Raw genomic sequence first — 13354 nt, forward strand, 5'->3', positions numbered from 1 at the left:
TAAATTCTTTATAAATTATAAAGAATTAAAAGAGATACACCTACCTCTTAAATACATTTCATTAAATTTTAGATTCATATTTTTTGCCATTTAAACTGTTGTATTTTTAAAAGTAATCTAAAACTAAAATGTCATGGTCAATTTTTTTTTTAAATTAGCAAAATTTTTGAACGATAATACATTTCTAACTTTATTTTCAACACAATAAGTTTCATTTTGAAAAAACTGGTTTATTTATTTACTTTAGTTACTCTTTATTAAAATATGTCGATAGATATCTTAAAGTTACTTCAGGTTTTATTAAAAAAATCACCTTTGGTTATAGGCGTCGGCATTTTAAATTACATTTTTTCTTAAATTAAACCATTTTAAAGTTGTTTTAAATATTGCTCAATAAATTAAATTCGTTTATGTGGAATGTTATTTGCTTTAAGTTATTTGTAACATTCGAATGTTCTCAGAGCACCAACTATTTCGTTGAAGTAAAATTTCAACAAAAAAGTTTAAAAATTGTTATTATAATTTTATAATTAATTACTCGAATAATAACTGAGAAACATTCGAATGCCTTAAGCGATACGTTTTAATAATAATGAACTATGAATTTAATATATTCAATTAAAAGTAGCCTGGAAAAAGCAAAACTGATTAGAAGAATATATCTTTAAATATAATTTGAAACTTCTTCGATCATAATAAATATATATTTTTTAAAATAAAGATTCATAGGTCTTTATGAGCTGGCATCTGTTTCATGGTAAAGATGACAGATTCTGGGTTAGTTTCTAGAAACACATTTTATCATCTTTCACCTCATTTTACCTCTCCAAAGTTTAAATTCTCTAAGCACTACGGAGCTTCAAGGATTTAATTTGTTTTAAATAAATAAGTAAATTGAGAATACTGCTAATTTCAGGATGATAAAAATTATAAATTAATACCTTACGAGATTTAACAGAATAATTTTATAATGGAGAGGAAATATTCAATTAAAAATTAATATAATGTTTAATAGCCTTTCTAAATAAAAAAGACAAATGATTAATTCTAGACCGGTTTACAGTTTCATTTGATAACATGGTAGAGGCTAGAGTAGTTTATTCTTGCCGTAATCTCATTGCTACTAGCCATGCTGAAAACACTTATCCACTCATATCTAAATTATTGTAAATAACAAATATTAAAATTATTTTATTTTTTAATGGATCACATCCTTAACTTTCTTTCTAGATTTTTTAAAATGTTAAAATTGCTGTTCGGTTTCTTATTATTAAAAAAAACTAATAAATGTTTGTAATATATATATATATCCTGTTTACATATAAATAGAAATATTCCTCAATACCGTATGAATTTTGGGTACTGCTATTAATATTTTTTATTATTATTTTAATGAAAATATTATTATGAATATAAAGGAATAAATATTAATGTTATAAAAATTATAGGTTATGTTTGCTGTTTCTTAATTGTGTTCGAATGAATATTTTTTAATTAACTGATATTCAACTTCACTTTTAATTTTTATTCGACAATGACAGAATAGCGATAATTAGTTTAAGTGTTTACCTTTTATCTTGTAACTAAAGAACGGCTGAACCAATTTTCATGTAAGAGGTATCAAATAGTTCATCTCAATTGTGCGAGTGATTATGTCATGAGCCATAAAAACCCAAGATTGCAAACGATCTATCCCGTATTTTCCAAAACAAGTTAAGCAGAGTACTAATGGAGCTCTTGAGATTCATTTTTCAAAAAAAATTATTTTTTACACCGCTATAATGATCAAAAATTATTATAAAGGTTAGTAAAATCATTTCGTAGAAATAATCATGAAAATATAAAGGAAATTATTAATATATTTTAAACAAAACAAACACGAAGAAGTAATTTATCTTAAATTTAAAAGCAGTAGACACTTTAGAGAAATAGTTTTAAATTACATTAAAATTGTACAAAAGAATAATTGATTTCCTACCCAAATTAAATTCTGCAATTAATATTGTTTTAATAACAAAGGAACTCGTCATTGCAAACTAATAAACTCGTCATTCAAAAAAAAAAACTGATTTTCGAAGTCGAGAGCAAGAGCCTTGTATAGGCAGTTGCTTTTATATGGGTTTGGATGCTAGACCGTGGATACCGGTGTTTGGTGGTTGGAATTCAATTAATCCTACGTCTTAACAGTGTCCAGACTACATGTTTATCGGTACTTTTACACTTACACTGCAGCTACGTCAGGCCTGGCAAGCCAGTAACAGAAATTGCATTTTCTTGCGTGTGTGTGTGTGTGTTCGCGCGCGCGCACACACCCTGACCTGGCAGAAGCCGGAAAACTGGTTGGAAAAACAACAAACAAAGGAATTGGCAAATTACAATGCAGGAAAAAATTTTGAAGCTGACAACACAAAATATGCCCTCATCAATCAATCATTCTTTTATCATAGACCACAGTAAAACTCTTTGTACCTGGAAAGAAAAGAGTTTCTTAGTTTCTCTTCTTAGTTTTTGTTCAGTTTTTACTGCAATGAGAGGACCTAAAAATGCACCGATTTGTGTTTATAAATTTTATTAAGCTATTTAATAAATTTTATACGTTTAGAATAATTTAAATATAAAAATACTAATCTACGAAGTACATGGACAGTTTTCATTAATCTCACAACCTAACCTAATTTAAAACTTTAACTTTTAAATAGTATGAAGATAATCTCGTGCTTACTACATAATAGTGTACATAACATTATTTACTGAGGAGTGTATAATGTTAAGTATTTATTCATAAAATAATTAGAAAATCAATATGGAAAATAAAACTAATAGGTTTTTAAGAAATGATTGTCAGACTCTTTTTTTTTCTGTTTTAGCCTCCGGGATCAGCGTAAGGCATTACTTCAGAGCTTGAATGAGAATGATATGTATGAATGTAACTGAAGTGTAGTCTTGTACAGTTTCAAGCTGACCATTCCTGAGATGTATGGTTAATTGAAACCCAACCACCAAAGAACACCGGTACCTACGATCTAGCATTGAGATCCATATAAAAGTAGCTTAATGTCAGACTATAGTGTATCTGTTATTAATTTTGTTCATAAAATGTAGTTAGGATTGTTGCAAAACTATGTTTTCATTGCTAATTTAATAAAAGACACTGTACATATTTATGAGCCTTAATTAACTTATATAAAATTGATACAATACATCATTTAAAATGATATATAATAATTTTAAATAAGAAAAATAGTTCTATGATTTAATAAAATAAATTTTCTAATTTTGTTCCTAAATATAAAAATGTACCGGTTTTAAAATATGTTAAGTTGAGCTAATTGGATTAAAAATAATAATGTTATTACAAATAACACTTTTTTTTTATAACAAAAACTAATTAGAATTTTTTTTATTATGAGAGAGCGGGAATCAACAGCTATAGTCATTAGCCGGATGGAAATTGGTAGCGTATCCAAAGATGCCATGGCTGACCGGGATTTGAACCCAGGACTCCATGCGAAATGCTGAGACGCTACCTACTGAGCCACAGAGGTCGGAAGAAAATTTTAATTTAACACTAAATTTAAAATTAAATAAATTTAACGGTTAGACGAGAAAAAAGTTTTTGCTACATAGAAATCGTTCCAGGTTGATGGATTTAAAAAAGCTAACGATAATCTCCGATTTTTCTAGCAACTGGATAAAATTCGGTAGCGTCAGAACCTTAAGTTAATGGGATAATTTTTTTTTAGTTTAACCTCCGAAACCACGGTTAGATATTGCTTCAGGGAATGAGATGAATGATTTGTAAAGTGTGTGAAAATGCCATGCCTGACCGGGATTCGAACCCGGGACCTTCGGATGAAAAGCCGAGACCCTACCACTCGCGCCACGGAGGCCGGCGGGATAAAATATTTGGGAAAAGTTATTTTCTAAAAACACGTTCTGTGCCCAGAGATTAAACTAAAATTCTTTACAACTATAAAAATATTCAGATGGAAAGAACATATAGAAAAGTGCTTCTAGCCTGAGAAGGAAAAGTCCATAATCCAAGCATCCTACTGTTTAGTTGAAAGCTTGAAATCATATCAAATAGCTGGAGATCGTATTAAAAATTTATAACTTTTAGATAAATTTGAGTTTTATAGAATATTAATAAAATTAATATTTTAATAAGTTTTACAAAAATGTTGGTAAAAAGCAAGCGATTAGAGTTCAAAGGAGAATTAGAAAAACGTTTACAAAGACAAATTGATGTTTCAGTGAATGATATTTTACAAAGGATGAAGTCATAGACAGGATCTACTACATGGAAGAAGCCTCAAACTAGAAAAACCACTAGATATCGTGTTTTCCCAGTTTTTAATATTGAAAAAGATTAATTAAAAGGTCGTGAAATAATTTGAGTAGTCTTGAATGAAATTTATAGTTTTTAAAAATGAAAAAAAATTTCGAACGATGATAATTTTAATAAGGATTTATTCTACAAATTCATGTAATAACACTAACAATAGCAGTAAACATAAAAATTGTTGTAAATGTTAAATTTTAAATTCTAATGCTGTATAATTCATTTTAATAATTCATGCTATATTTTATTTTATTTTTATTTTTCTAATATATTACCTTATAAAATATTAGTAAAATTAATGTGTGGGAAAAGGCGATATTTATTTTTTTCAAACTAGAATACCGGTTTTGAACGTTGCAAGAAGTTTTTTGAATTTTACTTGGAAGATTTACGTATTAAATAAGTTCTGCACTTGTAGATGTTTATCATATCTGGTTTTACCAGTGAAACGTCAGTAATAATTAAAGGATTCATGCCTGTAAATGAAAGTAAAAAATGTCATCATATAATTAAAATTTATGTAAAAACAAGATCGTTATATCTTAGAAATTAATATTCCTGCTTCCTAATTTTTTTAAATGTATTAATTCATCTTTTATTCTTACCTTTCTACACACCTTACATATTACATCCAGCTATAATCTTTTAGATTTAGAATATATAAATATTTTTTTATAACAGGGCGAGGTAGCGGTTATAAAATCAAACAAATGCAAATTATAATTTTGTTGTAAAAGAAGAAATATGAATATAAATTTATTTAAAAAATCAGATTTATTAAAAAATAACTTACAGTATAGAACAATTGAAAACTGTAACATTATTTAAACTTTTAATTTATAGTAAAATATTACAGTTACGTACTGATGACAATAATCTTGCTAAAAATCTAAAATTAGTTACGTGTATATTTTTCAATCTAAACAAGGTTAAATGTGAAAATTAAAGAAAAAACTACTGAGATAATTTGAATCTTATCACAAAAAATCATTTCATGTAATTATATAATGGTAATTTCTCTTACGGAGTAAAAATAATGCATTCAATTCACTATTTCACGACAGAAAAAAGTATATTAAATTGTCACTTAACATTATTTGTCCCAGTCTTAATAGGGACAGGTATGATACCTGTCCCAGCTTTGGACAGGTATCATTACTGAGAATAATGATGTCCATTACACAGTCAGTCCCAGTGACGAAAAGTGTGAAGGTGACATTAATAGGAGTGAATATCACTGGTATTTTAGTGGACTCAGCATATTGATATACAGTAGAGTAATTAAAAAAAAAAAAAAAAAATCAAAAAAGTTAACAAAAATATAACTTCAACGAAAGTTTCTTAATTCCAGTTTAAGATAGTTTAAGAATTCCAGTTTAATAACTAGTTTAAGATAAAAAATATAAAACTCAAGTTTATTTTTTCAAAATGATAGTGAGTTCTGATTTCGATATTTATTTTCTACGAAAATTTGGGAGAAAGATAGTTTAACAATTTTCTTGCTTTACGAAAACAGAAAAAAATTATTCTAAGAATATTATAATATACTTGACTTATTTAAAGTATAATTTCAGAAACAAAATTTTAATTTAGAAAGTATAAGGCGAAATTTATTATTAGAGAAGAATCTTTCTCTTCCAATTTCCTTTGTTAATGTCGTAAATTATTCACTGATCGAGTAAGGAAACAGATAATGAGTGAACAACACGGAACGATTTATTTGCTTGTATTAATGTGTTTCGAATAATACGATTTATCTCACATGTGATCACGAATTGGAAACAGTTTGCTTTCGTTATAATTAAAATAAATATGAGAAGAAACTTTTCTTTTAAATTTGTTGTTAACATCACGAAATCTGAAATATCTATTATTACTTAATTTTCAAATCGATTATATTTTTTAGGATTTATTTCTTGTAAAAAAATTTAACATAATTTTTCCTAAATTTCATTAATGATTTTAACGTTTTTTTTAATTGTGTGTAAACACATACGTATATACTTATTTATAAAATTCATTTAATTGCAGAGATTAATTTTTAATTTATTTAGATGGTACTTAAAATATGTGAATATTAAATATCGTAGCCAAAAATGTAAAATTAGAAATTGCATAGCCATCCTCAAGACAAGCACCCCAAGCCAGGCTTATTAAGGAAAGAGACGAATGAAGTATTTTCTCTTTGTCTTCTTCAATAACGGTATACCGAGCCCTCTTAATCCAAGACATTCTGCCCTACGCGTGATGCTCATTCGCCGCAGGAACTAAACATATCATTATAAATGACTGATAACTTTATAATCTTACTGTTAATGATGTTAATGTTGTGTTTATTAACATCATTAATCTGAATGAAAACTATGATTAGTGTCTCTTTTACTTCAGATGTTTATTGTTACTTACCCTTCAACACTACTAACTTCAACAAATGAATTCGCTCCTTCAGCCGAGAAATAACACAGTATATACCATTGTAATACGCTGTCTGTATAATAGAGGAAGTACTTAAAATACCGAAAAATTATAGTGGCCAAGAATTAATTACTTTTAACTTTTTCTCTTTTATTGTTACTGCGAACATATTAATAAGATGATAACAAATACAATTAAAAAATATAAAAACTGTTGCTCTTCCTTTATTGTCGATTGTGATGGTGAATTTATGTTTTCTAATTATATTATTTTAAGCTAAGCAAATAAACCATACCTACATCATTTACGAAATTAGACTACTGTTTGTTTATTCTTCAGTTTTTTTGGCAGTGCTTTCTTTAAGTTTGTTTTTCCAGTTACTTGATTCTTTTTGTATACAGTTTAATTTCTATTGTTTTGTCAATATTTACAGTTTAACAGAATGAATGTCTATTAAATGGGCTCTTGAGTTTTTCATGTTTAATTTGATAAGGCCGCAGTGACAAACTGCAGCCTTAGAGTTAATCAGAAACAATTTAAATGTACAATTGACCAAAAAGAAAATTTACTTTATAAATCTGCTTTGATTTGAGTCATTTGGGTGTGGTATTTGTTGTTTCCTAATTTTTATCGTGACCAATATTAAAGTTAGACGGACAGGTTTATAAAGTTGGTAGATAGCTTAAAGTTAGATGTAATACTAAAGTTAGATAGCTTAATTTAAGTTAATTAATTAAGATTTTATCAATTATTTTTTATTTTTTATATTTTAAGTATAGCCTACTGAAATGGTCATTAGTCATTAATAAATGGCGTATAAACAAATTTTTCATTGCAAATTGAAAAGAAAAAATAACTTTTTAAAACAGTCTTCAAAGTGCAACAAATAAAATTTAATGTATCCTGCGATTATGGTTTATTAAATAAAAATTATAACATAAACAATACATAATAACCGGATTCAAAAATATTAAAAGATCTACGTATTTCACTATCCTAAACAACAGAATATCTACTCTGAATAGCTACTCCTATATATATAAATAACAATATAAATTCCCTTTTATAACAGGTAAGTTCTTACTTTTACTATTCAAGGTTATTTTTCATGGACCTATTTTAATGTCATATGACATCCGTTTTAACAATATACTGGTTTAAGCTATTTAAAATTATTATTTTTATAATATAGGCTACAGATAAATTTCTGATTTGATGGTTGTATTTCATACATAATTTAAAACAACCTTTACATCTTTGAATGTTTAATACGTACAAAAGAGATAATTTATATTAACTCATTATTTAGTTGAAATATTGGTTTTATTTGTTCTTTTGTTTATTTTATTTTGTAAGTTTTTAAAAATTTTATTAATTATTAATATTCTATGAAATATTTTGATGTTATTAATATGCGCTCTTTTTGAGATTTTCCTTATAATTTTTAGATATTAAATTAAGGAAAACTGATCAGTGGATATTTTATATTATGTTCTGTTATTTTTTTACATGTGCTGAAATTTCTTTTGTTTTAATATTCCGAGGTTTAAAAGAGATGAAAATAAATGAAATAAGTATAGATTTATTTCAGTATATAGTTATGTATGTACTATACGTATACAGGTGTATCACGAAGTTCTCCCGGGACTTTCATAACCTATTCTACTCGTAAAAATAATGGAAGAGTTCATATAAATGTTTGATTTGCGAGTTACGGCTAATATACAATTTCGCTAGGATATCAGCTACCCGGTGAAATGAGGATATTTTGAAATTTTTAGGACGTTAATTAATAGACAGAATTAGTGATTTATTATGGTTTTTAATCTGAAAAATCGAATAAAATAGGTCCCAGAACCGTATTTACAGTAACTTTTGAGAAATCTGGATAAAAACACTGCTTTTTATGTTTGACGTACAATAACTTTGTTAAATGAGTAATAAATACATAAAACCTTTAAACAAAACTTGTAGAGAACTTAATTTTAAATGTAATGGTATAAGATAAATTGAATAAAGCAAAGAAAAGTTAGAAAAATTAAAATTTTATTTAGAAAGTGTACACTAGACCAAAATGCGTTATACGTACCAGTTTATAATAAACGTTGAAAAATGAAGCCGCCATTTTCAACACATTTCTTAGCACGCTTGTTTATTGCTTTTTTCTACTATTTACTTCAGAACTACCCTTAAGTTGCTCGGCCACATCCATAATGCGGACAATTAATTCCTCACGAGAATGAGAATTTTTTTTCTTTTACAATATTTTTCATCCATCCCCAGACGCAAAAATCTAAAGCTGTTAAATCAGCGATCTTGGAGGCCAGGAATGTGGACCTCTACGACCGATCCATTTCTTAGGGAAATGACGATTTAAGTGAGTGGAAAAGGCACAAAAGAAGTGAGGAAGCGCGCCATCGTGCTGGAAGTATACTTTGCGTCTTCTCGCTAGAGGAACATCTTCAAGCAGCTGTGGCAATTCTTCTTGAAGAAAGTGCAAGTAGACCTCAGCATTTAAGCGGCCAGGTAATAAGAACGGTCTAAGCATCTGTTTATGAAGAAGGCCATACATTGACGCTAAATCGCTGTTGAAAATAGCTTTCCACCGTTTAATGAAGATTTACTTCTGCCCATGTTTGCTCATTGTGTTAGATGTTGACGTCATCTCGAGTGAAATTTGCCTCGTCGGTAACCAAAACTTGTATTGGTTTGTATTCCATCATTTGCAGAACTTCAAGCGAAGCGGATCGTTTGCTGAGTGTAGATGTTGAACAGGCTGTTTATAATAAAACTTGTTTTGGATAAAGAATCTAAAATATAAAACTTGTTTTGTTTAAGTGACCTCCAAAAAAACGAATGCGAAACTCCGATCCGCTTAGAAAGATGTCGTGTACTGGCGTATCGATAATAATTTCATCAATAACAGCGTCGTGTTGGACAGATCGTTCATAGCTGGTATGAATAAGTAATGAAGGTAATGAACCTGTTTCCCAAAGATTGCTAAGTCGTGCTAATTTTTTGGGATCCAGAATCCTACGATTCGGAAAACTTATTTCATATTCTACTGCAGGAGCTGTAGCATTATACACCCCCAAAATGAATACCATATCAGCGTACTCCTCTGTTGTAAACAAGTATCGCATTACTTCAGTGACAAACCGATCGTTCAAAATAAAATTCACATAAAATCTTCGCTAACGTCAGCACAGTTTCCAGTACCCGATATACGACTACTTAATATACCTTACTAAATGATTTACATTAATTCCGCATATTTATACCATATTCCGCACTGTTAATCAACTGTTATTTTATTGCCAACTTTCAAAAAATAATTTTCCAAATAATTTATTGTATTTCCGTCATTTATAAAAAAAAACTACCTAACTAATTTTTATTTTACAATTGTGTAATTTCCATTTTCTTTTAAATCTTTTAACAGCGATTTTTAACAGTGAATTTTGTTTTTACAGATTTTTCACATCACCAAACAATAATTTGTTTTTTGTTTACATTAAATAAGTTTTCTGACAAATGTAGTAATGTACTGTTTCTAAATAAAATTCGAATTTTTCTAACTTTTCTTTGGTTTATCTAATTTATCTTAGATCATTTTGTTCAAAATTAAATTCTCTACAAGGTTTATTAAACGTTTGTTGTGTTTATTACCCATTTAACAAAATTATTGTACGTCAAACAAGAAAAAAGTGTTTTTTACCCCAATTTATTGGTTTTCGCCCCAGATTTCTCAAAAACCTACTAGAAGTGTAGTTCTGGAACTTATTTTATTTATTTTTTCACGTCAAAAACCTTAAGAAATTATTAATTTTACCCCTTAATTAATGTTCTAAAAATTTCAGTACGACTTATTTCACCGGGATAGCTAGCTGAAAACCGAATGAAATCTTTCACTAGCCGTAACTCACAAACAAAGCATTTTAGAATATGTATTTATATGAACTTTTTATTTTTTTTTCACGAGTAAAATAGGTTATGAAAGTCCCGGGATGCATTCTGTATATACTATATATTGTTTATATATATTCGTAGATAATTATGACGATATAATTCTATATTTTTATGAAATTAATTGTTAATTTTTTTTAATTGAACCTGATAAGTACAAAACGACAACTGAATCCATCATTTTTTAAGAAAATGTAGATGAGAAAATCATATAGGGATACTTTCTCTCTACGGTTTTATTATATTTATCTACAATTATTTTAGTGATTATTGATACTTATCGATACTATTATTTTATATGCTTTATTGATAATTGGTTCATTTTAATAAATTTACTTCCTTTCTTCCTAAAATGTAATCTAAAATAATGTGTAGCAATGGATTACTTTACAAATTTTTCAGTTACAATTACTAATTACTTATTTTTTAGAAATTTTTACAATTACTTCATAGATTGTTTTACATATCTCTTTTCTTCTTAATAAATTCAATTTTTACATTCTATTTTTTACTAAATCACAGCCGAACAATTAATGGCTCAATATGGTTGGAAATTTTATAATTCTATTGTTAATGGTTTATTGTATAAATAAAATTTATGATTAATTACTCATTATTAATAGTAGTAGAAAAGGAACTGGTTAATTAGCCATAGTCTATTTGTTAGCCAAGAATAATCTGTTGTGCTGCATAAAAAGAATAGAAAACGATATAACTTGGAAATTTAAATTAAAAAAAAAAAAAAAAAAAAAAAAAAAACAGATCTTGTGTGCACGTTGTTAATAGCATAAAACGCGGAAATAAATACAATTTGTAATGATATAAATAATCTTTATTTATTATCAATATACAATCTTATCAACCCTGATGGAAAATAATTCGTAAAACTTCATAAAACACAATTTTTCATACCGAATTAAATAATCAATTCACCTATTTCTTTATTTAGAGTTTGATAAAAGAAACTGAACTTCGTATACACTCTTCGTGAGTGTAATTCTAAGAATTTAAAAAAATTTCTTGGAATTTTCCATTACGTGGCTCAAACTCCAACTATATTTTTCCCAAAAATAACTCAAGTTTCTTATCAACACTCATATAACATTGTTAACATTTTTTGAAGACATGCACACACATACATTATATATAAAATTGGTTATATATATTTTTTTTATGAAATTAATAACTAACTTTTTTTAATTTAATACGACATAGTAAGTATAAAACTGCAATTTAATCCACAATTTTATGGTAATATGTGTAGACAACGATAAAATTATACAGTGATGCTTTCTCTCTACGATTTTATTATATTTATGTACAATTGTTTTACTAATAATTGATATATATATATATAATTGATTTGTCAAGTCTATGCTTCTATGAATAACAGAGCTTGTTCGAATTTTAAAATTCTAGAATTTACATTAGTTCTAAGTTGGAAACACTTAAATATGCAAATATAAAAAATTATCAGTTTTATGCTTCTTTAATATGCTATATCCTATTTTTTGAGGGAAAAAATCTGCGTAGAATCAGAGTTTATCCAATTATATCTGTTTTCAGTTTGTGATTTCAGTTCCAGAGTGAAAGAAACAGATATTGTATTGAAATACAGGTTTTGAGAATTCCATTTTTTTCATATCGACTGGTCGGTATTATTTATTGAAATAATTATAGAAATTTACTATTATCTCTTTATAAACAAATTATATACTCGTAAGTTGTTTCCAATTACCGTCTTTTACATGTATCTTTTTATATTTGTTACAGAGTGCTGTTAATTTAAAATGGCCACAACATGTTCAAGTTTTGCCCACGTGATTCTAATATTATTTAGCAGCTGGCATGTACTTTCTAGTAACGTAAGTAAATATAAGTATCTATTTTCTAGAAAAAGAACATTAAATTACATGTATTTTAGGTGCGGTTTTATTATAGTTGAATGTACATTAAGTTAAATTATAAATAATATTACATTATGGAATACAGTCAAAGTTTAAATCTTTATAAAATCAATATCTTTTAATTATAAAACAATTCAACAGAATTGTATCACTATTTTAACAATGTAATAACCAAACTGAAATTACAAATAATATAATCTATTTGAAAATACTCAATGGTAACTTTCATTATTAGTATTAGCCTATTTATTTATGTCTTAATAACCTAGTTCATAAAATTAAGTAATAAATTATCCCAAGCGTGACATAGTGAAAAAATAATAAATAATAATCATTAATATATTACTTCAACCACCTAGAATTAAATTATTATTTATATCAAATGAGTTTAGGACAAGGTTTTTCTTTCCCAGGTAATAGGAGATAGTGAACAAAATTAAAATTAACTCTTAATATTTTATAAAACAAACTTAAAAAAACAAATCAATAACAGTTAACTATATAAGTATACAGTTGTTTTTGTCATTTGTTTAGAATTAATTTATTAATAAACTAGATCGTTTTCATTGACTTCTTTTATATTAAGTTAATCTTCGTAAGCTTTTATCGTTATTTCGTAGTAAAACTGCTTTCAAATATTTTTATTTACCTTCTATTACTCGAAATAAGATTCAACATAGAATCTACGGTCACATAAATCAAATTTGTAAAAATCAGATTAGAC

At 27.0% G+C, this 13354-nt stretch overlaps 1 protein-coding gene across 5 annotated transcripts in view; it reads left to right on the forward strand.

Annotated features, from left to right (window-relative positions):
- The window catches only part of sona (sol narae metalloprotease), a 337919-nt gene that overhangs the window by 180446 nt on the left and 144119 nt on the right, over window positions 1-13354 (forward strand). For all 5 annotated transcript variants that reach the window (XM_075371531.1, XM_075371546.1, XM_075371525.1 and 2 more), the window contains exon 3: window positions 12497-12588. In XM_075371531.1, the coding sequence (XP_075227646.1) occupies window positions 12514-12588 (75 nt within the window). In that variant the 5' untranslated portion in view covers window positions 12497-12513. The remainder of the gene's footprint in view (window positions 1-12496; window positions 12589-13354) is intronic.

This window comes from Lycorma delicatula, chromosome 1, assembly GCF_047948215.1.
Source record: "Lycorma delicatula isolate Av1 chromosome 1, ASM4794821v1, whole genome shotgun sequence".
In the NCBI taxonomy this organism is placed as follows: domain Eukaryota; kingdom Metazoa; phylum Arthropoda; class Insecta; order Hemiptera; family Fulgoridae; genus Lycorma; species Lycorma delicatula.